Consider the following 25,916-nt stretch of genomic DNA (forward strand, 5'->3'; position numbering starts at 1 on the left):
GTATGCACGTGTGCTCAATCGTGTCGGAGTCTTAGCGACTGTAGCCCACCAAATTCCTCTGTCCATGGGATTTCCCCAGCAAGAATACTGGAGTGGGTTACCATTTACTACTCCAGGGGATCTTCCAGACCCAGGGATCAAACTGGCATCTCCTGTGTCTCCTGTATCTCCTGTACTAGTAGGCAGATTTTTTTTACCACCGAGTTACATTAAAAATGTACACACCTTAATTAAAAAACACTTTATTGCTAAAAAATGCTAACCATCACCTGAGCCTTCAGTGAGTCATAGTAGTAATGATACAGATCAGAGTCCTTGGCCTTCCCCCAACCAGTAGAAATTGGTAAATGGCTAGATAAGAAATTCAAGAAAGTTAAAGTGTTAGTTGCTCAGTTGTATCTGACTCTTTATGACCCCATGGGCTGTTGTTGCCCACCAGGCTCCTCTGTCCATGGAATTCTCCAGGCAAGAATACTGGAGTGGGTTGCCATGCCCTCCTCCGGGGGATCTTCCCTACCCAGGATTCGAACTCAGGTCTCTTGCATTGCAGGCAGATTCTTTACCATCTGAATCATCCGGGAAGCCCAAGAAATTCAGGCAAGGCTTTTTTGGGGCCCCTGTTCCAGCAGAGAGGAATGAGAACAGACAACAGGTTTCCGTACTTGCTCCATGAGGTGGGGCAACTTCCTTATAGTGGGTGAGGGTAGGGTTGTGTCCAGGGGTCAGGCTGGAGGAGTGACTTAGGCGGCTTGCCCAACCCTTTGGTGGTATTTTGTGCAGAGGGCATATGCAGTACCTTGCTTTGGCTCCTGACCCCCCATTTTTGCTCCAGTCTCTTCAGAAGTGGCAGCTGGTTTTTTTGCTCTTTTTGTATCATGTCATCCATAATTTTCCCCAACAGTCCATGCACAAAGTTATTTTGAGTCCCTCACAGTTTCTTTGTATTTTGGTGCTCAAGGAGACATTTGACCAGGTGCAGGCACCACAGCAAAGCATCCCAGGTCCCAGCCTGTCCCGGTGTGTAGCATCTCCTAGGCCTGGTTTTGTCTGCTGCAGATGTGTTGGTAGGCAGGGTGAGCCCCCAGCAAGGCTGGTTCTGAGGCCAGGCTTGAGCTCTGCAGGTCTGGTGGCCAGGTCCAGCCACAAACTGCTGGGGGTGGTGCCTTGGTGGGCTGAGCTGGACCCCTCTGGGGTAGGAGCCGCTTTGAGGAGCATTCTGGTTCAGTCTGGGGCCATCTGCTGAGTGCGGAAAACCAGTCCCAGCCAAGGTTGCCCACTGGGTGTGACAGGGCGAGAGCTGCTGTGGAAGAGGGCTGGCCAGGGAGGGTGGGTTGAGTGGGGCAGATGTGCAGAGGAACAGCGGGCAAGGCAAGTGACCCTAGCCTGGTAGATGGCAAATGTCAGAAAGGTACCCCCAGAGCCCAACCAGTTAGCTTGAGGGAGAATGAAAGATAAATGGTGCCTGCCAGCTCTTTGATCCCTGGAGATAGCTCCAACAGATCCACACTCCTTGGCACTTCCTGTAAAATGAGTCAATGAATTTCCTCCATGTCTGGTGGAGGTGCTTTTCAAACTGCTGCCTCTGTGCAGGGACTTGCAAAGAGTGAGTTTGAGCAGAGGCTCAGTTGTCTACAGCCCTCAGGCCCTTCTGGACATAAGCCCTGTTGGCTTTCAAAGACTGTGTTATGGGGGCTCATCTTCCCACTGCAGGCTCTCAGGGCAGGGGTGCCTAATGTGGGGTGCAAACCCTTCCTCCTTGGGGAGGACCTCTACCCTTGTGATGTCCCCTCCTGCTTGTGGGAGTGGGGGGTCCTAAGTAGATTCTCTTTCCCTCTTGCCTGTCTCAATGTGATTTTTCTTTTTATAGAGCTAGTTGTAGAAGAGCTGATAACCACATATTCAATACTCTTTTGTGATATAAATACTCAGCAAATAGAATAGAAAGAAACCACCGCATCTTAGTAATGGCCGTGTATTCTCTTCATTTCCATGAGAGACCCCAGTTCAGTTCAGTTCAGTCGCTCAGTCATGTCTGACTCTTTGCGACCCCATGGACTGCAGCACACCAGGCCTCCCTCTCCATCACCAGCTCCTGGAGTTCACTCAAACTCATGTCCATCGAGTCAGTGATGCCATCCAACCATCTCATCCTGTTGTCCACTTCTCCTCCTGTCTTCAATGTTGCCCAGCATCAGGGTGTTTTCCAGTGAGTCAGTTCTTTACATCAGGTGGCTGAAGTAGTGGAGCTTCAGCTTTAGCATCAGTCCTTTCAATGAATATTCAGGACTGATTTCCTTTAGGAGGGACTGGTTTGATCTCCTTGCTGTCCAAGGGACTTTCAAGAGTCTTCTCCAACACCACAGTTCAAAAGCATCAATTCTTTGGCCCTCAGCTTTCTTTATGGTCCAACTCTCACATCTATACATGACTACTAAAAAAACCATAGCTTTGACTAGACGAACTTTTGTTGGCAAAGAAATGTCTTTGCTTTTTAATATGCTATCTAGATTGGTCATAGATTTTCTTCCAAGAGGCAAGCGTCTTTTAATTTCATGGCTGCAGTCACCATCTGCAGTGATCTTGGAGCCCAAAATCAAAGTCTGTCACTGTTTCCATTGTTTCCCCATCTATTTGCCATGAAGTGATGTGACCGGATGTCTTGATCTTAGTTTTTTGAATGTTGAGTTTTAAGCCAACTTTTTCACTCTCCTCTTTCACTTTCATCAAGAGGCTCTTTAGTTCTTCACTTTCCCCCATAAGGGTGGTGTCATCTGCGTATCTGAGGTTATTGATATTTCTCCCAGCAATCTTGATTCCAGCTTGTGCTTCATCCAGTCTGGCATTTTGTACTCTGCATATAAGTTAAATAAACAGGATGACAATGTACTGCCTTGACATACTCCTTTCTGGATTTGGAACTAGTCTGTTGTTCCATGTCCGGTTCTAACTGTTGCTTCTTGACCTGCATAGATTTCTCAGGAGGCAGGTAAGGTAGTCTGGTATTCCCACCTCTTGAAGAATTTTCCACAGTTTGCTGTGATCCACACAGTCAAAGGCTTTGGCGTAGTCAACAACGTAAATGTGGATGTTTTTCTGGAACTCTCTTGCTTTTTCAATGATCCAATGGATGTTGGCAATTTGATCTCTGGCTCCTCTCCCTTTTTTAAATCCAGCTTGAACAAAAATTGTGAATTATAAAAATAATAAAAATTAATAGCTAACACAACATGTCAGGATCTGTTAGGAATTCTGTATATATTTTCCCATACCTTATCCTCACAGCACCTCTACAAGGGAGGTGCTATTATTATCCCCATTTGCAAATGAGGACTGAGATGCAGATATGTTATCAGGTCGATGTCAGCAACAGCTAGTCTACAAGTAAGATGAAAGGAAGAACCTCTTCATCAATAGGTGTGGGATGAATAATCTAACACTATTAGAGTTATCCTTTTTTTGGTACATCCACTTAAAACAGTAATCTGTTGCCCACAAAGTGCGGAGGCTGTTTTATTTTGTTTTCATTATAATCTTTTAATGAAAATCATTGAGCTACTTTTTAAAGAATAATTTTAAAATAGCGTAACAGTTGCTTTTCCTTGGCTTCAAATGTTTAGTGATCATATGTATATGCTGCCATCTTGTGGTTATTTCCTGGAATTAGTCTTTACGTGAATGAACTTTCCAAACGGGGATAAATACAGCCCGGCTCAGAGAAAAAAACATGGTTCTACAGCTTTTAATTATTCCACACCACAAGATATATTTCTTTTTTTTTCTAGTATGTTTACTTTAAAAAATACATATTTCTATCAAACTATATGTGCCTGAAGAAGTATAATTGACAGAATATACCCAAACAGGGTATAAGATTTTCTGGCAAAGAGAATACTAATGCCATGAAGAAATCTTGCTGTTACGACCAGGCTGCCAAATGCTTAGAACGATGACCTCCAAAATAAGCACTTGTATATCTGCATATCTTGGAGCATTTTAAACACGGTCTCCATATACATCTGCATAGAAATGAGTTTTTATTATAGAGGTCTTTTAATTGAGAATCAGGATGTGTTACATTTGCCTGTTGCATTAAGCCAAGACTTTCAGTTTCCTTGTGACCTGAATCCATTTTTGTGCCCATTTGCTCTGCACTACAAACCCAACAACCTAATTAGGTTTTTGCCATCAAGGATGCTTTTTACTGCCTTTCATTTACAGGGTTTCTGGACATCCATGAGCATATGAGTGCACGCACGCTCGCGCACACACACACGCACACATTTGCTTGTTTTCCTTTTTTGAGTGAAAGCAAGTATATTTAAAGTGATACACACTCCATAAACAGAGTGTGGGCTATCTTCAGATACATTTGTTTTTAATAGCACAATGTATTTGAGTTCCTGAGTCCAGTCTCGACACTCCCCCGACATAAACCTTGGGTATACCATGAAATTTCAAGTCTACAGGAAAGAGTGCCACTGTGTCCACAAACACTCCTGATAAGCTGGGGTCATTGCAGTGATATTGGGAAGTAGTCAAAAAGTTGCACTTGTGAAAGATTCATAAACAGAAACTTCAATGAAGTAGAGTCAGGAGATGCGACGAGGGGAGCTTTCATGCCCTGCAGCGGTAGCAGAGCCCATCTAGAAAAAGAAAGCTCCCTCTTCCTTCCTTCAAAGACTCTCCAATAAAGAGCCATGAACTCTGTTTACTATAGTCCTCCCTAGTTCCTTTCCTCCCTGTAAAGGCATCTTCCTTCCTTGCCAACTGGGGACTTGCTTGTGGCTTCCCATAGCTGCCCACTCCAAATTGCAATTCTCTGCTGATTCTGAATAAACTCATCAATGCTGGAGAAATATCTGGCAGTGTATTTGTTTCAACTCAGCACACTATGTTTGTGTCACACCTACTTGGAGATATTTTGCAGTATGAAGCTCATTTGGGTAACACAAAAAATTTTCAGCCTTGAAGTAAAACCATTTCTACTGCTTCTTTCTTTTGCTTGGTATGACAAATGATAAAAACCTAGGGAATTTTATTTTATATAAACTTTCAGAAAGAAAGAGCACATTTACCAAAAAAAATACCTGAAATGAAACAAAATACTACACACTTGGCTCTCTGTGTAGCCATGCACTTCACTAGGTTTCTTTAATATTCCAGTTCAGTTGGAAATAAGGGAGGGAATATCCTCTGTGTATGGATTACCCCTTGCATGTAATCCATGCTGAATATTTATTTTGTTAAATTAAGCACTCACGCAGTTTTCTTGCCCTGCTTTACAAATGTGTACAGATATTGCAATGAAACAGTGAGACCTTCAAACCACTTCCCGTTAACCAACATTTCCCTTTCAAGTAATGAGACTGGACTCTTTGTTTGCTTTGTGGATTATTTTAATGGTTGATTTAAGGTAGAAGTGAAGTTAAGAAGAGATGAATTATTAGTGTGCGTTAACTGTGCAGGGAAGACAAATACCAGGGAAGCTGGAGACCTGGGAAAGCAGGAGAAGGAGTTAAACAGGAAAAGACCCTCCTTTAGCACAGTTTACTGAATCAGTTATCCGATCCATTGAATCATGTCAATCTGAGAACTAGACATCACATGATTTAAATATGAGGCAGGTGTTGAACTCTTTCATATTTAAATCATATTTCATTCCATATTTCATAGTTCTATCATATTTCATCAATCATATTTCACTCCCGTTTTAAGAAAGTTTAAAACAATGTTGCTTCACAATGTATCAGAACAGGAGTGAAGGGCATTGTTGTAAATATACTGATGCCCATATATGATCCGTGGGATCGCAGAGAGTCGGACACGACTGAGTTTCTAACACTTCTATATGATTAGTGAAAATTATTATCCTAGATGTAATTAAAACCAATTGAAATGCAGCAGAAGCTGCTGGAGCAAAGGAAAGTCAAAGATATGATCCAACAGCACATTACAGTTGCAAATAAAAAAGGCTATTTTATCTCAGTTTGACACATACAACTAGCTTTGCAGAGTCGTTGAACTGACGGGTGGTTGCAGCCAAGACGTTGAGTTTGTGTATTACAGTTACTGTATTCATCGTAGTAGATGCAGGGGTTTGCTGAAAGGAAAAAGCAGGGTTACACCATACGGACTCAAAAACTCATCTCTCATCTTCTCATGCATTTACAAGTGAGTAAAGGGCTTAAGAGATGATGTATATTCTGTGTTATAGAGTCAATATTATTAAGTAATACTTTTTTTATTTTCTACTCTCATTTTACTTCTATGGCATTTTTCATTCCATTCTAGACATTGCTTTTGTCTCTTGGATAAAAAAAAAACCTACCCCATTACCCTGTAGCACAGATAATTAGATATTTTATCTTTCTCCAGCTACATTAATTTTCAGAAATGAGTTACTGAAAATGACAGGAAGAAGAAGAAGGAAAAGAAGGAGGAGAAGAGAGACAGAGAAATTGATAAAGGAAAAGAGATTGCATTTTTCCTTGCTTGAAAAGCAAACAGAATGGACTGGTCAGGTGAAGGAAAATAAACCTTTTAGTCTTCCAAATCTGCAGATAAAGGATATTTTTTTTGGAGGGGGAGGTTTATTATTTCCCGATAAACTTACTGAAAATTAAGTTATAAACATATCCCCATGGACTAATAAATTATGCCTGAAGAAAACTCCAGAAAATGACACTTTTGTTACCCAAGGAAATGAATATGGAATTGGAACCCATTTAGTTAATACTACATTTTAGGTAAGATTTACTTAAGAAATAAAGAGATGTACTGTAAATAGACAGTATGATCATCAGCTCATGTCTTCCAGTGGAAACTTAAAAGTATAAGGATCACTCAGTAAAAAATTACCACCTACTCTGGTAAGTGGACAGGCAGGTAGAGGGGTTATGGCCAAAGAGCAACCTGAGAACCCTGGTAACCTGAAAGCAAGATTTCTAACTTCAGGGCTGCAATAACAGAGCCAAGAAAGTTTTTATGTAAAGAGCAGAGAAAAAATTATCTTATATTAACATCTTATCCAAGATGCCCTTATTATAGGGTGAGAACTTTAAGTTTTAGGGTGGAAAGTTGAGTTTAGACCTGGATGTTCTAATTTCCAACCCAATAGATTTAATCATTGGTCTTCTGGGTCACTTTGGGAGTGGGGGAAGGGAAATCAGATAATGTTCATTATTCCTTTGGGATGATTGAGGAAAAAGTAATATTATAGAAAATTGTAATATTATTAAATGCTTGATTTTAATGACCCATGGCTCCTAGATCAACAATCAATATTAAGCACACTGAGATGTAAAACTTACTACATAGTTTATCTTCACAGTTATTTGGACAGTCTCCACATGGACTTCCCTTATTATAAGGTACATTCTTCTTGTCAGGATCATTTCCCCTTAAAAAAGAACAAAGAAAAAAGTGGTCTAATAAAATTCCCGTTTGAAAAATGCAAATAAAATTTTACTCACTCTTGAAAATCAGTTAAAATAATTTAAAACAAATGATTTTTGAGAAGCTAGATGATGTTAGGGAAATGTATTTCCAAGAGTTATGTGAAACTAAAGCTGTATAATACATACTCATGACAATAGTGACAAATGTAGAGATAGTGCATTCCTTTATGACATGATGACATGCCACAGCCAATAAGATAAGAAGTGGCCCAAACAACCTGTAAAGATAAAATTATTATATTAATACTTTGGTATTTTGCTAAGTGATTACAATATGAATATTGTTATCCATGATTGAAAATAAGCACACATGCTTTTAGGATGCTTTGAGCATGGCTTGTTAGGAGGTCATAGAAACAGAAAGATTCCCATGTGTCTAGATATCATGCACACATATGCATACTTGGGTGCCATCACTGACCCTGACTTATGTTCTTCTTCTTATCAAATCTGTATGGAAAATATAGTAACATGATGAAGATTGGTAATTGCATAAAAATTAGAGCATGGCAGCAACCTTGCTTAATCATCGAAAAAGTAGCATGGTGGAGAACAGTGAGTTGGCCCTTGAGAAAAAAAATGAGTCAGGTTCAAAATCCATCTCTGCCACTTTCTGGTGGGATGGTATCTACTAGCTTGTTTTATGTCTCGAAATCTCATTTTCTTATTTATAAAATGAAATATAATAATACTAGCTTCTACATCATAGGTATACGGTAGGGATTGAATAAAAATAACTTTCAAGTGTTTGGAAGAAGAAATATTAAATTACTGTTTCAGAGTAATGGAGCTCATGTTGTTTTGATGGAAATAGTGGGTCTAGTCTTAACCCAGAAGAAAAGGAAAGTAGGAATTGTTGTCTCACATTGTCATATTTTTAGCTCTCTGGGTAGTAATTTTATTTTTATCCTCTGATAGCATAAATTATAAATAAATGGTCTAATGCTATACTATTCTAGGATTCCTGGCACATACCACTTGTGTCCAATGATATTGATCTTAAAATAAGAATGCTTGCTATTGGGATGTCCCTGGTGGTACTGTGGTTAAGACTGCACTTCCACTGCTCGGGGTGTGGTTTGATCCCTTGTTGGGGTATTAACATCCCACATGCCATGTGGCCAGGTAAATAATAATAAGGAAGAAGAATTCTACTTGCTACTCTTTATTTAGAAATGTCTGCTTTGCTTTAGAATAAGTGATTAAGTCTGTGTTTCTTAAATGTGCTATCTTTGTAAGCTTTTAATATTAGTCTTAAGTAGCTTTTATGGTGAGTAGATTTTATTACAGATTTTGTGTCACAGCTGAGTCTTCTGCTTGGGGGATAACGCTGTTTTATTATTTGTATTTCTTGCATATTAAGTATTTAAATCTATCCATTCTGGATGAGTTTTGTTAATTTACATCTTGCTGGAAAATAAATCACCTGATTTAGATATTCAAAGTCATTTTTGTAGAATTAATTTATTATCTACACTGAAGCCCAGTGGTATTTTAAAAATGTGAATCAGGTTAAATCATTCTTCTGTTTAATGACTTTTACTACATTCAAAATACAAGGTAACATTTATAATAGCTAAAATGGCTCTAATGATATGGCCCTTCCCTCTGTGTTCATCTCCTTCAGCTCTTGAAGTTATCATGGTTCAGCCTCTTTCTCCAACCCCTTCTTTAGTTTTTTCTAAAGTAAAGAAGTCCTTGAACATACCCAGATCCCAGTTAATGGTTTCCAAGTATTATTCCCCACTAAAAGTTAAGAAGTATCTTTGAAGACTGTAAATTTGCAAAAAGTGGATAGAATGATTACCCATGGTTCTTATTTGCCTATTTTCCACACACCCTTAGAGTCACTTAATCAATAGATATATTGGCCAGCACACAGTTTACCTGAGTGTAATGCTCAGTTGTCATGTCATCATCTGTCAATGTCCATTCCCCGTACTGAAAATATTTAGACTCACTGTACCAGCTCCTGATCACATTTGACCATGAGATAGGATAAGATGACAGATGCATGTTTTCTCCACAAAAAGTATCTAAAAGGAGGAAAAAGGACTAGGTTATACTTTACGAATTGCTTGGAAACATTTTACAAGATTACTTTCCTCACTTTTATTTTAGAAATGTTTCACTAGTCATCCAAGCAATGTTTGATAAGAGGAGGCCAACTCAGCTGTATTTAGCTAACAATTTTCTTTCTCATTGATGAATAAACGTGTGGTGCTCAGGTTTGCTGAGAACTTGACAGTAGGAAATGATCTGCAAGCTTGGAAATCAGATCAACCAACATTTTAGTTTCTGCCATGTCCAAGCTGATGGAGAAAGATGAAACCAATCAGAACAATCTATGGGTTGTAACCAAGTCCATGCCTTGAAAGCAACCACACGAAATATTCATCATGCAAAGACCTTGAAATAAACATTTGCTCATTTGGCCATCCATTCACTTGTGATGTGGGCTCTCAATCAAACGTGATGTTTGGTAGTAAAATGCCTTTCTCTGGGGCAGGGAAGACTCATATTGCCAATTCACAGCTTAACAGTATTGAGTAAAGATGTCCCCAAATCTTTAAATACAGAGTGTTATTAATGTCTGCTCATGTAGGAGACACTAACAGCTTTTCAGGAAACTAGCAGTGATCTACCTAATATATATATGCAATGAGATGGATTTATTTTTGAGCATCTAAACTTGTTCTTATGGGCAGCTCCATAGAGTTGAATATGACCTCTCAAATAAAGATAGCTCATTCCAAAGCTAAAGATAGTCCCGTGGTAATATTGTGAGTAGCTGAAATAACTATGGGCTTCCCAGGTGGTGCTAGTGGTAAAGAATCTGTCTGTCAGTGCAGGAGATGTAAGAGATGTGGGTTACATCCCTGGGTTGGGAAAATCCCCTGGAGGAGGGCATGGAGAGGAAATCACTCCAGTATTCTTGCTGGAGAATCCCATGGGCAGAGGACCTAGTGGGCTATAGTCCATAGGGTCACACAGAGTCGAACACGACTGAAGTAACTTAGCATGCATGCACAAAATAACTACATGGAGTGGAAACCTTCTAGCTATACAGCTTTTCATCCAGTTATTATTGTATTACTGTATGTATTATTGTATGATCCAGTATTATTGTATGATCCAGTATTATTGTATGATATTGAGAGCTTTGACTCTTTTCTTTTGGTGATCAGAATCAGGAATTTGAAAATTTGAATATCCAAATTTAAAAATTAACAGTAATGAAACAGTGCTATGAGTCACAATTCACTGCCATTTATGGGGTAAGTGTAAATACATGCTGGATGACTTAACTTACCCTTACCAGGTTACTGAACAATTCCTGAGGACTTTTGAGCAAAAAGATGTGTTGTATACCTACTTGTAATTCGCCTCTTGAGTGCATTGCTTTGTATCAATTCACAATCCTTTGACAACATTCTGGCATTTTGTGCAGCTTCTTCACTCCAATTCTATAAGTGAAATACAAACACATGGCCTTAATAACATTTCTATGATAAGGTTCTAGTTCATTCTTTCTAAAAATCCAAAGCTAGCAATATTCTCAGTTGTGTAGGCTAACAATTTAATTCTCTTAAATATTTTGGTTGGAAGAGGAAGAGAAATCTTTCAGTCCATTGTTTTAACCCTTGAATTTACAAGATCAAAACTTGATAATAATATTCAGATGTAGCTTCTTTTTCTGAAATATTAGAGTTTAAGTAAATGCTTCTATTAAAATAGACAAGTTAGAAATCCATCCCATTATTTATTAATAGTTTTACCTTTGACACATTGTTAAATCTCTTTGAATCACAGTTTTTTCATCTGTGTAATATGCCCCATAATTTATACCCAATAGTTTGTTCAAAAATTTTAATTTTTGAATTTGGATAATTCATGCAATACAACTATGATACAATCTTATGCCTCACGCTCAGTAAATAAATAAAGCTGTGATTAGAAAAAAATATAGTGTCACATAACTCCATCTAAATTATGAATAATAATAGCAAATCATAGCTAACATACATGCAAGGATCTGTCACCAGTTTTTTTTTTTTTTTTGTCACCAGTTTTTTATGTGTATTCTCTTATCTTTGCTCATAGCAGTTCTACAAGGGAATCACTCTTACTATCCCCATCTGCAAATCAGGAAACTGAGACACAGAGATGTTGCTTAACTTTTCAGGATAATACAACCTATAAGTGGCAGAAAGAAAATTGGAATCCAAGTTCTTCTGGCTCTGAAGCGTGTGCTCCTAACTCTTGATGTGTGTCTATTGTGCTAAGTTGAAGCATTTTGTTGGGTTTCTCTCCAAGTAAGATGAAAGGCAGAAAGTCTAGATCCCTTGTTATGGGACTGTGACAAATGTTCTCCCAGACATTCTTTCATTCTCACATTATGTGCATCCACTTAAAAGATTGTCCCCAAATCTGCACAAAACTCATTATTACTGAAAAAAAGTTGCAGCATTTCTTGTTTACTACGGGCTTCTATATAAATCATCCAGCTACTCTTGAAAATAATTTTTCAACGATGCCATAACTTAGATTTTCAATTTTTTCCCTGCCATTGAAGAAGTTTATCTCATATATGTAGGCTGCCATCTGGGTTAGTTTTATAGATTTACCCCTCAGGTTGATGAATTGATTAAATTGTGAGGTTAATTAAGTAACTCATTAGCTTAGGGTCAAAGTGAAAATGCGGTTTTGTGGGGTTTGCTTGTTTCATGCAAGAAAAGATGTATTTTCAGAGTGAAGTAAGTCAAAAGAGAAAAACAAATATTGTATATTAATGCATATATGTGGAACCCGGAAGAATGGTATACATGAACTTATTTGCAGAGCAGAAATACAGACTCAGACATAGAAAACAAACATATAGATACCAAGGGGGAAAGGGGAGTGGGATGGGTTGGGAGATTGGGACAGACATACACTATATATATGAATATATATATAGATAGATAGATACACACACTACTATGTATAAATAAAATAGATAACTAATGAGAACTGACTGTAAAACAAGGAACTCTACTCAATGTTCTCTGGTGACCTAAATGGGAAGGAAATACAAAAAAGAGGATATATATGTATCACTGATTCACTTTGTGGTACAGCAGAAACTAACACAGCATTGTAACTATACTCCCAATTTAAAAAAAAAAAGAAAAAAACTAGCCCTTGAGTAAAGAAAAGGAAAAAAAAGATGTAAGATATATTTCAATGATGGATACATCTAATTAAAAAAGTAGAGATGACATAAAACATCTCATCAGGGCATAATATCTCCTGGCAGTGGGAATAACATCATTGGAGTCACAAATATAAAATCTTGCCTATTATGACCAGGTTACCAAGTGTTTAGAACTGGAACTTATCTGGCTAACTTACTGCTGACTGTTAGTTGTGCATGCTAAGATGCACCGCCCATACCCAGATCACTTTCAGAGCTGAAGCACTTATTTCCTCTTGAGCTGAGAGTCTTGCTTTCTAGCTCTACTGTCCTTTTTAACAAATGTTGTCCTTATTCATGAGCATATTTACCTCCCTAGGGCAGCCCATATCTAACAGCACAAGCACATAGCTATAGTAACTATAAATGCCACGCAACCTCTCTTCAACTTAGGACAAGGTCTACTGAGCTGTCCTAGTTGTACAGTTTCCCATGGGATTAGTGGAGGCTTCTGTTGTGCTTATACTCACAACCCAACTTCTTTGTACACTCTATGCTGCTTCTTTATCCACATCCACAGATCTCTGTAAATCTGGAAATTGTTCCTCAATAAACATCATACATGCTAATCTCCATCTCAGAGTCTGTTTATCTTATTGTGTAAAGTACCTGAAACCTTAATTACAAATAGTCTGTAGTTCAGACTTCTTTGAGGAAGCTCTTTGAGATATTACCTCTGAGTAATGTTGGTAAGATACAATTTTTTTTATTATACATCATAAGTTAAATCACAAGTAAGTATGTATGGTTACTGCAGCAAAATTACAAATTCTGGCTTTAGTAAATGATTCTGTTTAAATAAAATTCCAACTTACGTGCAGAAACTTTTTTCTTGTCTGGAAAATCTTTGCCTGGCATTCGTGATTGGCTTTTCAGCTCTACCATAATTCTATCAGTTCCTTTCTCTCCATGCCCTATGCCTTATTTATGGAAAAACTCAACTCCCATATTCTCTTTTAAAATGTTACTCAAGTTTTACTGGTGCACTTAATTTATCATATTATTGATCTCTCATACCTTTGCATCTTAATGCTTAAATATATTAATTTTATATATTCTATATATTCAGTGCTGTGCTGTGCTTAGTCACTCAGTTGTGTCAGACTCCTTGCAACCCCATGGACTGTAGCCTGCCAGGTACCTCTGTCCTTGGGGGTTCCCCAGGCAAGAATATTGGAGTGGGTTGCCATGCCCTCCACCAGGGGATCTTCCCAACCCACAGATTGAACCCAGGTCTCCCGCATTGCAAGCAGATTCTTTACTGTCTGAGCCACTAGGGAAGCCCAAGAATATTGGAGTGGGTAGCCTATCCCTTCTCCAGGGGATCTTCTTGACACAGGAGTTGAACTGGGGTCTCCTGCATTGCAGGCAGATTTTTTACCAGCTGAGCTACTAGGGAACCCCATATATTCAATACTATGTTCTAATATTTCCTCTGTATTTACCTTGAATACACAATAATAAAGTCTCTGAAATCAGGGACTATATTTTCTGTTCACTCTATAACTTCTCCACTACCTCCTAGCTACACTTGTTTGCTCATTTGGAAACTGAGGATTTTGAACCCTGTTTGTCCTAGGAAGGTAAAGTGTTAAGAGCTGGTCCCTGGAGCTGGCCATTCGTATTTGAATCTGTTTTTATCCAGTACTTAGGACTTTGGATGAGATACCTAATTTCTCTGATGTTCAGATTTACCATCTGTAAAACAGAGATGATAGTATCATTTACATCACAGGATGACTGAGAGAATTAAATGAAATAATGTAATAAGGTTCTAGAAGAATGTCTTTCAAACTATAGTAAGTATAATATGCTATCAGTTACAATACTCACAATGCAAAAATGCCTTGCTAGCTGCTGGCTTTTATTATTTTGAGTTCTAAGATGACCAAGAGATATATTTCAAGATCATTTTTTCATTTACTTGTTTCCTCCCTTTTTGGTCATTTGCCTGAGAAAACTGTGCCCTAGAATCAGTTCCCATAGTCTGTGTTATTTCTAACCCTTGTTATTCTAGGCTAGTCTGGGGATAAACAACCAAGTTTAGGATCCCCAAAACCTGAGTGATACTTCTGGGATATAATATAGGTGAGACTAGTCACCTAATATACCTGAACAGTCCTTACGTTTGTTTGTTTGATAGCACTTTGTTTGCTCACACCCCAGGTTTACAGAGGAAAGACAATTTCTCTTTTCTTGTATGCTAAGTCACTTTAGTCATGTCTGACTCTTTGTGACCCTTTGGCCAGTAGCCTGCCAGGCTTCACTGTTCATTGGATTTTCCAGGCAAGAATATTGGAGTGGGTTGCCATTTCCTACTCCACGGGATCTTTTCAACCCAGGGATCGAACTCAGGTCTCTTAAGTCTCCTGCATTGGCAGGAGAATTCTTTACCACTAGTGTTTGAAACAGGGAAATAGATTTGCCAATATTTTCTCATCTAGCTGCACCACCAGATTAGAACATGGACATCTTGATTCTCAGAGTATCTTAGCCTCTGGGGTACTGCCCAATGAAGACAGCTATGAAATGCCTCTCCAAATGCATTGTTAAAGCACCTGTAGCATCTGCCATACTGATGATACTGACTGGCAGCATCAGCATTATCTGGGAGCTTGGAATGGTATCCATCTCAGACCTCCTGAATCAGACATCAGAGAGTGGGGTCCGGGGTCCTGTGCTGCATCAAATTCTTCAGCTAACTCAAGCATACTAGAGTTTGAGAAACACTGTCCTAGGATCCATTAAGAAAGAAATTCTACTTCCTGCAGTGGAATTGTGGCTCTGTCACTTTCTAACTCTGTGAGTTTGGGAAAGCTGCTTACCTCCTCTGAGCCTCTGTTTCTTCTTCTGCTGCGTTATAGGTTTATTTGTGAAGACCAGACTTTTAATATATGGAAACCAAATAGAACTTAATAAAATCTCAGTAAACACCATTACTATTATTGGGACCATCATGGTTGCTGTTTAATTAATCTTACCATTTTCAGCATGTTGCTGGCTGGTGGAGATACTCCTCTCCTGAGGGTGTTATGTACAGTAACAATTTCTTCTTGGACAGCTGCCAGTTCTGTAAGGAGTGTATCATATGGAACTTTGGCTGGTTTTGTCTGTGACCAGAAAATTACTAATTAGTCTTGCTTCTTTTAAGTGGAATTTGTAACACATAGTATATTACTTGTAGACTTCGTGAAATAAATTTATAGTTTATGTTGAATAAACAATGCTCTACAGCACATTTCAGTCTGAGACATCTCAGTATGCTAGTTTCTATTGCTCCAGTATTAGTTTTGAGGATTTCTGAATATCAACCTGACATTACACAAGTCTACAGAATAGTGCACTGTGATAGGATTGTTTTTCATATTTATAATTGGTATTTGAGACCATGTTGAGGCATTTTTATTGGGCAATATGAACCATAGTGGAAAATGTTTTGATATTACTATACCTTTTACTGACTGACTTCCCTTCCTTGGTGCATTCTATGCCTCACCTCCTGCAAATGTCCTCTTTGCATCCCAAATAAACCACTCACACTTGAATATTGTTTAAAGGAGTGTGTCTGGGAGAATCTAAATATTCATCACTGAGTACAAAACCTTCAGGATCTTCAACCCAGATTGTGCATCTTTGTCTGATTCATATGAGAAAACATTGATGCTTGTATCAGCGTACGTACACAATATAGAATTCAAATCAACTACAATCTAAAATGTGTTAGTATTCTTTTGATTTGTTTACCTTTTATCCTGTAGCTTACTAAGAAGAGCAATTAATGGCTTTAATATTTTAGGTTAGCACTAATTTGTGTAAAGAACATCTTCTTTTATGTGTATGTGATTCACATGAATTTTATACTATATTTTTTAAAGTGAAAGACTTATGTGGCATAATTTGAGTGGTATCTATGTATTTCTCAACTACCACAGGACTATCAACAATTTCCGAATGGATAGGATTCAGCCATACTTTGCTCAAATATAGTAGTTCTTGTCATATATTTTGCTTAAAAATTTAAAGATATCGGGAGAAGACATAACGATAAAATCATTACACTTCTCCAGAAACTGTCCCCTGTGGATGTCATTTCTTCAAAAACACACTCATAAGTTGCTATTTTCCTGTCATACTGCAAGTAGCCTGGTCTAGATTAGAGGGATCAAACTGCCAATATCTGTTGGATCATAGAAAAAGCAAGAGAATTCCAGAAAAGCATCTACTTCTGCTTTGTTGACTACCTGAAAGCCTTTGACTGTGTGGATCACAACAAACTGTGAAAAATTCTTAAAGATATGGGAATACCAGACCACCTTACCTGCCTCCTGAGAAACCTGTATGCAGGTCAAGAAGCAATATTAGAAGCGGACATGGAACAATGAACTGGTTCCAAATAGGGAAAGGAGTACGTCAAAGCTGTATATTGTCACCCTGCTTATTTAACTTATATGCAGAGTATATCATGCGAAATGTCAGGCTGGATGAAGCACAAGCTGGAATCAAGATTGCTGGGAAAAATATCAGTAACCTCAGATATGCAGATGACACCACCCTTATGTCAGAAAGCAAAGAGGAACTAAAGAGCCTTGCAATGAAGTTTAAAGAGGAGAGTGAAAAAGCTGGCTTAAAACTCAACATTCAAAAAACGAAGATCATGGTGAAGAAGGAATTCATGGGGCCTGGACTCCATCTTAGGCCTGTTTGTGCTGATCATATTCGGCCACCTCTCTAATGGACTCTGAACTCTGTGCTTAGTGCCTGTAGAAACGACAATAGAAGGACAAGACCCCCTCCGGACAGGGGAATCTTGAAGATTGTATTCAGGTTACTCATCACCTAAGGGAAAACATACACTAATCCCCCTACCTCCGGACAGGTCATAGATTTTTTTCTGTCACCTCGGGCTTATTGATAATTGATTGTTTGAATATGGGGTTATTGTGATTGTATTTACCTTTCCTTTGTTTATGTAAGTCACAAGGAAATTGGTGTGGTGGGTTCAGACACGTACACATGGGGTATAAAAGATTTTCACAAATGCTGGTCAGGGTCCTTGGCTAAGAGAAGACTCTGCCTTGGGCCTGCCGGTGTAATAAACTGCACTCCACTACCTGCATTGTCCTTCTGAGTGAGTTTGTTTCCCAAAACTCGTGGCTATAACAATGGCATCTGATCCCATCACTTCATGGCAAACAGATTAAGAAACAATAGAAACAGTGACAGGCTTTATTTCTTGGGCTCCAAAATCGCTGCAGATAATGACTGCAGCTATGAAATTAAAAGATGCTTACTCCTTAGAAGAAAAACCATGACCGACCTAGACGGCATATTAAAAAGCAGAGACATTACTTTGCCAACAAAGGTCCATCTAGTCAAAGCTATGGTTTTCCAATAGTCATGAATGGAAGTGAGAGTTGGACCATAAAGAAAGCTGAGGGCTGAAGAATGGATGCTTTTGAACTGTGGTGTTGGAGAAGACTCTTGAGAGTCTGTTGGACAGCAAGGAGATCAAACTAGTCAGTCCTAAAGGAAATCAGTCCTGAATATTCATTGTGAGAGAGTAACAGGCAGGAAGGCTCAGTTCAATTCAATTCAGTTCAGTTGCTCAGTCATGTCCGACTCTTTACGACCCCATGGACTGCAGCACACCAGGCTTCCCTATCCATCACCAACTGCTGGAGCTTACTCCAACTCATGTCCATTGAGTCGGTGATGCCATCCAACCATCTCATCCTCTGTTGTCCCCTTCTCCTGCCTTCAATCTTTCCCAGCATCATGGTCTTTTCTAGTGAGTCAGTTCTTTGCATCAGGTGACCAACATATTGGAGTTTCAGCTTTAGTATCAATCCTTCCAATGAATACTCAGGATTGATCTCCTTTAGGATGGGCTAGTTGGATCTCTTTGCTGTCCAAGGGACTCTCAAGAGTCTTCTCCAACACCACAGTTCAAAAGCATCAATTCTTCGGCCCTCAGCTTTCTTTATAGTCCAACTCTCACATCCATACATGACTACTGGAAAAACCATAGCTTTGACTAGATGGACCTTTGGTGGTAAAGTACTGTCTCTGCTTTTAATATGTTGTCTAGGTTGGTCATAGCTTTTCTTCCAAGGAGCAAGCATCTTTTAATTTCATGGCTGCAGTCATCATCTGCAGTGATTTTGGAGCCCCCCAAAATAAGGTCTGTCACTGTTTCCATTGTTTCCCCATCTATTTGCCATGAAGTGATGGGATCGGATGCCACAGGACTGATTTCACTTAGGATAGACTGGTTGGCTCTCCAAGGCTTGGGGTCTCCAAGAGAAGGAAATAGGCTGCAAGTGTCTGACATTTTCTCTCTCTCTTAAGCGGCAGGAAGAAACAAACTACAAGTGTCAAATTTTCTTCCCTTCTCTATACAAAATTAAAAGGAGGTTTCTCTTAAAATTCTCTGATCCCATGAAGGCACCTAGTTCCACCTGAACTTAACTTTTCTCAAACCTTGAGCTAACCAATGCATTTTTCTTATGGAAATGTTTTTCTTAAGCTATGTTAATGAACTATGTTAATGAACTATGTCTTCAAGTTGGTTCCACCTAAGACTCAGAACTGACTTGACAAACCAGTATGTTTTACTCATACAATTGTTCTAATCTATGTTAATGAAACCATATATTTTCTTGGAAACTTGCCTGTCTTCAAGAATCATGTCAATCGTTTTATGGCCCCGGGATGACTCAGCTTATGCCAATATTATCTCAAAATGCATGTTGTGGGTGAGGGGCCTGGTGCTACTCTGAGTTTTGAGGCATTTCCTTTCTCTAATTAGCAGCCTGCTAGTAGCTGTATAACATCGGGCTAAAGACTAGCAGGGGGGCACTCTTTCTGCCCCCTTCTGATATCTATGTCAGAAGTTTTCTCTATCTCTCTTATACTTTAATAAAACTTTATTACACAAAAGCTCTGAGTGATCAAGTCTCATCACTGGCCCTGGATTGAATTTCTCTCCTCTGGAGAATCCAAGAATCCCTTTGTCTTTCACAGCTCAGCAACAAACTTTCAATCGGAAGGACTGAAGCTGAAGCTGAAGCTCCAATACTTTGGGCACCTGATGAGAAGAACTGACTCATTGGAAAAGAGCCTGATGCTGGGAAAGATTGAAGGCAGAAGGAGAAGGGGATGACAGAGGATGGTCAGATAGCATCACTGACTTGATGGGCATGAGTTTGAGCAGGCTCCAGGAGTTGGTGATGGACACGGAAGCTGGGCAGGCTGCAGTCCATGGGATCACAAAGAGTTGGACATGACTGAGTGACTGAACTGAACTGAACTGGGAACCCACAAGAATTTCCTTAAGTTCCATATGATAACTCTCCTTGCTCTTAAAAAATGCTGCTTCAGTGAAATTCATGTTGTTAGCTCTAGCTACCTCACCTCTGAACATTTACTCTCCTACAGTGATTTTCCTGTGAATTCCTCTCATTGGTAGAAATTGGATCTCCTGAAACAATTCATCATGTCTACCCCAAATTCTGCAGTCAACAGGACTGACATCAGCATTCACATGGTTGACTCAACCATCTCCTATCCTGGGCCCTTGAATTTTAGTCTCTTAAATTTCTCTTCTGAGACTTTTTAGTTTTCTACCATAAAAGGTTGCAGCCTATATCTGATGATCACTTCAAAGTGCGATACTTTTAACTTACCAGAGGATTGTTGGGTATCAGGCAAGAGCTCCATCTGGTTTCTTGTGGGGAAAGAAGTGTGAGTGATAAGATCCACACCAGCACCCCAGTAATCTAATATACATGGATTTTCTTTCATTTATTGCATTAAGGAGCTTTCACTTTTTTCCACTTCTGACTTCTATCTAGTATATGAAAATATAAAAACCACTCATGTTCTGTACCAAAACTATTAACCAGATCATCATAAAAAATATTTTCAGTACATTGCAATGTAATATTTTCCTTATATCATTGAGATTTTTTACAGGTACATATTATTGGATGACTTGTAAAATACTAGGAATATATTTCTTCTTATATACCATTAAATGTTTCATTTCTGTTCTGTGAATGTTGAAACTCTTGTTTTTAATAAGTTGTGAGATTCAAGTATCATATAGTGACTCCATTGCTAACAGCTCCTCTCTCTCCTTACTGTTGGCACATTTCATTTTCTATTTTTGGTTGTGATGCAAGGCTTGTGGGATCTTAATTTCCAGATCAGGGGTGGAACCAAAGCCCCCTGCAGTGGCAATGTGGACTCCAAACCACTGGACTTTGAGGGAAGTCCTGGAACTTTTCATTTTATATTTAATTTGGATGTGTTAAATTCTTGTTATAAATCAGATAGCTCAGTTGGGATGTTGATGAAATACTTACCTTTTCTGGATAAAAACTAAAAAACAATATTTTCCCCATTTTGTCATGAAAAATGCATGGATCAGCTGTAAAGAAGTAATTCTCACCTTACCTTTTTAGCTTTTTGAATTATTCAGAGAAGTTTAATGATATAGGCATGGGCTTGTGACATCAAACTGCTTTGGTTTACCTTCAGGCTCTGCTACTTCCAAGTTATCTGAACTTGGACACATGACTTAACCGCTTAGGTTTGGTTTCTTTCTCTGTAATATGAGATTAGGAATAGTACTTGCCTAATAGAGCTATGGTGAGAACTAGGTGAATACTGGGCACGTGCATGTGTGTGCTCAGCTGCTTTAGTCGTGTCCGACTCTTTGCGACTCTGTGGACTTCAGCTGGCCTACTGGGCATAGCATCCTCACAATAGTGCCTGCAACAAAATAAGTTCTAGCACAGAGTTAGCTCTTATCCTCTTCTCAAAAATAATCATAAAATATACAATCCTCACATACTTTTATAATCAAAACAGGAAGGAAGCCAGCAGCAATGGCCAGAAACAAGAAGCGTTTCATTGTCATCCCTGTAAGAAAAGTAACATAATTTTAGACTATTGCCAACTTGTGGGAATAATGTTTTGTCATAAGTCTTTTTGGGAAACACTTTTACATGCATCTGCATTTTTAATTTTTCTGCAAAAAGAGACCTGCAAGATCAGAACAAGGTTTTAATATGCTAGTCATTGGTACCAAGAGAGGAAGAGAGAACTATGATTGGGAGAATAACAGAAGTTAATGTTAATCCCTGGAGTCTCTGAATATGTTACATTGTGTGACAAAAGAGAATTAAGGTAGTGGATAAAGTTCAAATCGCTTATCAGTTGACTTTTTTTGGGATATTGTCCTGGCTTATCCATGTGAATTCAATGTAATCATGATCATGTCTGCTAATTCGCTTCAGTTGTGTCCAACTCTGTGACCCTATGGACTATAGGCAGCAGGCTCCTCTGTCCATAGGATTCTCCAGGGAACAATATTGGAGTGAGTTGCCATGCTCTGCTCCAGGGGACCTTCCCGACTCAGGGATTGAACCCATGTCTCTTATGTCCTCCTGCATTAGCAGGTGGGTTCTTTACCACTAGTGCCACCTGGGAAGCATATGTGAAAGAGAGAGGGAGCATCAGTGATGGATGATGAAGAAGGCTCAGTTAGCCATGACTGACTTTGAAGACAGAGGGAAGGACTATGAGCCAAAGAATATGGACAACCTGTTGAAAGTAGGCAAAGGCAAGGAAATGAATTCTCCCCTGGATTCTTCTTGCTGAATCTTGATTTTAGCTCAATGAGACCCATTTGGACTCTTGAGCTCCATCCTATACAAATAGTAAATGTGTACTGTTTTAAGATTCTGAGTTTATAGGAATTTGTTACAGTAGCAACAGGAAACTAATATAAATACAGCAAAATTAGATTTGAATTTTCTATTGCCTATAGCAAGGGGGTGTGATGTTGGTACAAATGATTTACATACATGATTTAGAGATATTCTGTAAAGTCTGATCACTCTGTCAAGAATGGTTGTCATTGTGAGTGGAGCAAATCAGAGTGAATATACTCTCTATTTTATTTCTGTCTGATACAGGTTGCTGATGCTAGCATATTAATAAATATAGGTTATTAAATTTGGTTGATACCTTCTTTTTACGTCTGCCAAGTTTAGTTCTGAATCAGTCCTGCTGAGTGGGAAGCAGAAGGGGCTAACTGTTTGGTTCTCACTTTAAAGAAGGCTTTCAAAGAACAGGTTAGACAATTTGTGAAGAATAATACAAACAATGAAGTTTGCCATTGCTGTTAAACTTCCCCTACATGCTGCCAAACGTTTGTATGAGAGGAATTTGTAAATCACTTCTTTCAGGGAACATACACACATAAGCAATCTGTCCTTTATTGCATTTTTTCATATCTTTCTTTCCCTTCCTCTGTTTCTGCCTCCAAAATGTTGCAAAACCTCAAACCCTAAAATACACAGTAACGCAGATGAAATATACAACTTATTCTGTTACTTAATTCTCAACATTCCAATAAAGCAAATTTTTTTCCAAGTTAACTGAAGAACAAAATAGAATAAAAATCTTCTGAACTATAGTAGGTTGATATACACACACAAGTTAGCATTTGTACCCCTTACATTATATCTCTACATCTTTTTTTAAGGGAAAATTTGGGGGGAGTGATGTGAATTCTCATTATTTTAATTGTTATGATAATTTTGCAGATATATACTAGCATGTACCTCAAAAAACTGTCATAAAAAGTTTAATAAATACCAAAAAAATTGTTTCACACCAATCAAACAACTGGAATTGATAATTCAGATTTTGTCTTTCAAGTCTTTTTTCTTATGTATAAATTCAATATTCAGATTTATTCATAATATCCATAATACATACAAAAATTGCATCCTGTTTCCCTCAGAATTTCTATTATTATATATTCCTTATGATCATTGTTTTGATAATGTGAATAACCTGTAATTAGCTTAAGATTTTGACTAAGTCTGATTTTAAGCTTTAATATTTTTCTCTACAAGTACTGTTATGTTATTATAAATATTTTAAAACAAACACCCTGCCATTTTTAGGATATTTTTCATAACTTATCATAGGATTTGAGCTTCAGAATTTGAAATTGATTGAAATATTGCACTTTTTTCTTTTGACATGATACAAAACTAATATTAATCTAAGTAAACCTGATACATAATAAGTGCTTAATAAATATTTATTAAATAAATTAAATTTTGTACAGTTGAAATAATTGCCTATTTCAGACACACATGCACACACAAACTGTTAATTAATACATGTGATATAATAAAAGTCATACTGATCCTTGAGTTAAAATACTAATGTTTTGTCCTTGGTTCTCTTATTAGCTCTGACACCAATAAATCCATAAATTCTCTGGAAATCAATTTGTTTTTACTTAGAATGAAATTCAACATGTTGGAGATATAGATGGCTTTCAAATTCATAGAAGTACAAAAGACAACCAATTCTAGAGAGTTAACTACTACTGTTATTTTTAGAATGCTGCAGTTTGCTCAGTGGGCTTTATAATCCAAACTTGAAAGCCATGCCATATTATACAAATGGATTATAATTCTGATAGATAGCTTTTGAAGACATACAGTATCCCCCTACATTATTGAAAATAGATAAATAAAACCTGGATATTTTATATACAGATATGGTATCTTCTGTCATAAGTAGGTGAAAAAGCATTGTTTTATAATGACACATAAGGAATTTGATACAATTGATGATTTGCTATAATGCTAGACATTATATCCTGTACAAGAACTGAAAACAACTTATAAAGAAGCTTATCATGACCTCTTGAGACTGTTTACAGGACAGTCAGTGTCATCGGGGATTATCATTACCTTAACATGTTTGGCTCCTCCAAAGAACTTTGGTTGATGTTAAGGGCAACTAAGCTAAACGGACATGCAAATTTTTGAGCCTAAGTTTTGGCTTGGGTCTATGAATAGGTAGAATATGAGCATTTAACTTAAAGCTCTTCAGAGATCAAGGGTACCAGGAAAATAGGAGGCTACCTTTACTTAAGGTTCAAATATTCATTTGGAGAAACAGTCAAAACAGAAAGATAAAGGTTAACACTTGGGCATAGTAAGCATTTTAGAATGAGGATTGGATTCAGGTAATTATACAAGTATCCTTGTTGGCCTGAAATTTTTATGAATGTACTGATTTGGGGCTCTGGAGTAGCCCTTAGAGACAGAGTCAGATGCTTGGGTTAAGGGACTAGAAAGCAACAGGCATCAGGCGGAGATTTTGGCAGAAGTGATCAATGGGCAAAACAGAAATGAATAGAACTGGAGAGCATGACTCAGAGGTTGAGTAGAGGTTGTAGGGGTGGAAAAAATAAGAGACTCCGGGAACCTACTGAGACTTATCCACTGGAGAATTAGTACAGGAAAAGTTTCAGGACTAGGGCCAAACCTCCAGAATGATCTAAATGATTCTCTATTGACTGGAGGTCTGAAAATCTACATATAAACTAGGCCATTTTAACTATGAAATTCCATTTCCTGTACTTAGGTAAAGGCAGTTTTTCTGAACGGAAGTATTACAGAACCAGCTGACATATCACCTCACTAACTTTAGCTTCAGTCCCTACTTAACACAGTTATTTCATAAGCAATAGACAGTTTTAAGCCTGAACTCTTAAACTCTCTTCTGATAATATTAGAAAATTGATACACTTTAAAAATTAATTTTCCTTACTTTTCTGTTTCAGATTGTAGGTCTTATTAACAAATAAACAGAACTTGGCTTTGCAACTTAATTTGGTAGGAGGAAAGATCAAAAATGAAGGAAAACACTAAGGAGAACCGAGTCCTGCCCCCTGGCATGCCCTTGGGAATTCATTCTCATCTATGGATTAAATTGCTAGACCATGTCCTGCTCACAACGTACGTACAAGAACAGTCTCTTCCTTCCTTTAATCAAAGAATTCATAAGAACGAACTCTACCAAATTAGGTCACCAGTCCTCTTTATCTTCTTTACCTCGGTGAATTTGTGAATTTAAAAATAATAACCACCACCAAAAGTAATATACATCTAATAGTTTCAGCATTCAAGAAAGTGCCTAATTCTTTCTAGTAACTCCGAAGAATCATTCTGATTTCCCAAATTTAATCAACTTTATAACTTTACATAGACAGAATATATATTTTTAGCATATAAACATTTTCACTTCATATTATGCCTATGAAATTCATCCATGTTGCATGTAAAGAAGTTTATTTTTGCTAATATCTGGGTAGTATGCAGGAATTATAATTTATTTATTAT

The 25,916-nt window shown here is 38.1% G+C and overlaps 1 protein-coding gene across 1 annotated transcript; it reads right to left on the reverse strand.

Moving 5' to 3' along the window:
- Window positions 1-5,972: 5,972 nt before the first annotated feature.
- CRISP1 (cysteine rich secretory protein 1) lies at window positions 5,973-21,616 on the reverse strand. Its single transcript, XM_081520826.1, has 7 exons — window positions 21,551-21,616; window positions 15,675-15,803; window positions 10,834-10,924; window positions 9,345-9,493; window positions 7,584-7,675; window positions 7,311-7,399; window positions 5,973-6,100 (listed from the first exon to the last, which is right to left on the reverse strand). The coding sequence occupies exons 1-7, from the start codon at window positions 21,614-21,616 to the stop codon at window positions 5,973-5,975; spliced, it is 744 nt and encodes a 247-aa protein (XP_081376952.1).
- Window positions 21,617-25,916: the final 4,300 nt, after the last annotated feature.

The sequence above is a fragment of the Giraffa tippelskirchi genome, chromosome 8 (assembly GCF_054371585.1).
Source record: "Giraffa tippelskirchi isolate mGirTip1 chromosome 8, T2T-mGirTip1v1.2.pri, whole genome shotgun sequence".
Classification (NCBI taxonomy): domain Eukaryota; kingdom Metazoa; phylum Chordata; class Mammalia; order Artiodactyla; family Giraffidae; genus Giraffa; species Giraffa tippelskirchi.

Coding starts and splice junctions, on each gene's coding strand:
- CRISP1 (XM_081520826.1), bottom strand. CDS start 21,616: ATGACAATGAAACGCTTCTTGTTTCTGGCCATTGCTGCTGGCTTCCTT. Junction 9,494..10,833: donor ACTCAAGAGGCGAATTACAA/GTAGGTATACAA, acceptor TCCTCCTTTTAG/ATACTTTTTGTGGAGAAAAC. Junction 7,676..9,344: donor CAACTGAGCATTACACTCAG/GTAAACTGTGTG, acceptor TTATCTTTACAG/GTTGTTTGGGCCACTTCTTA.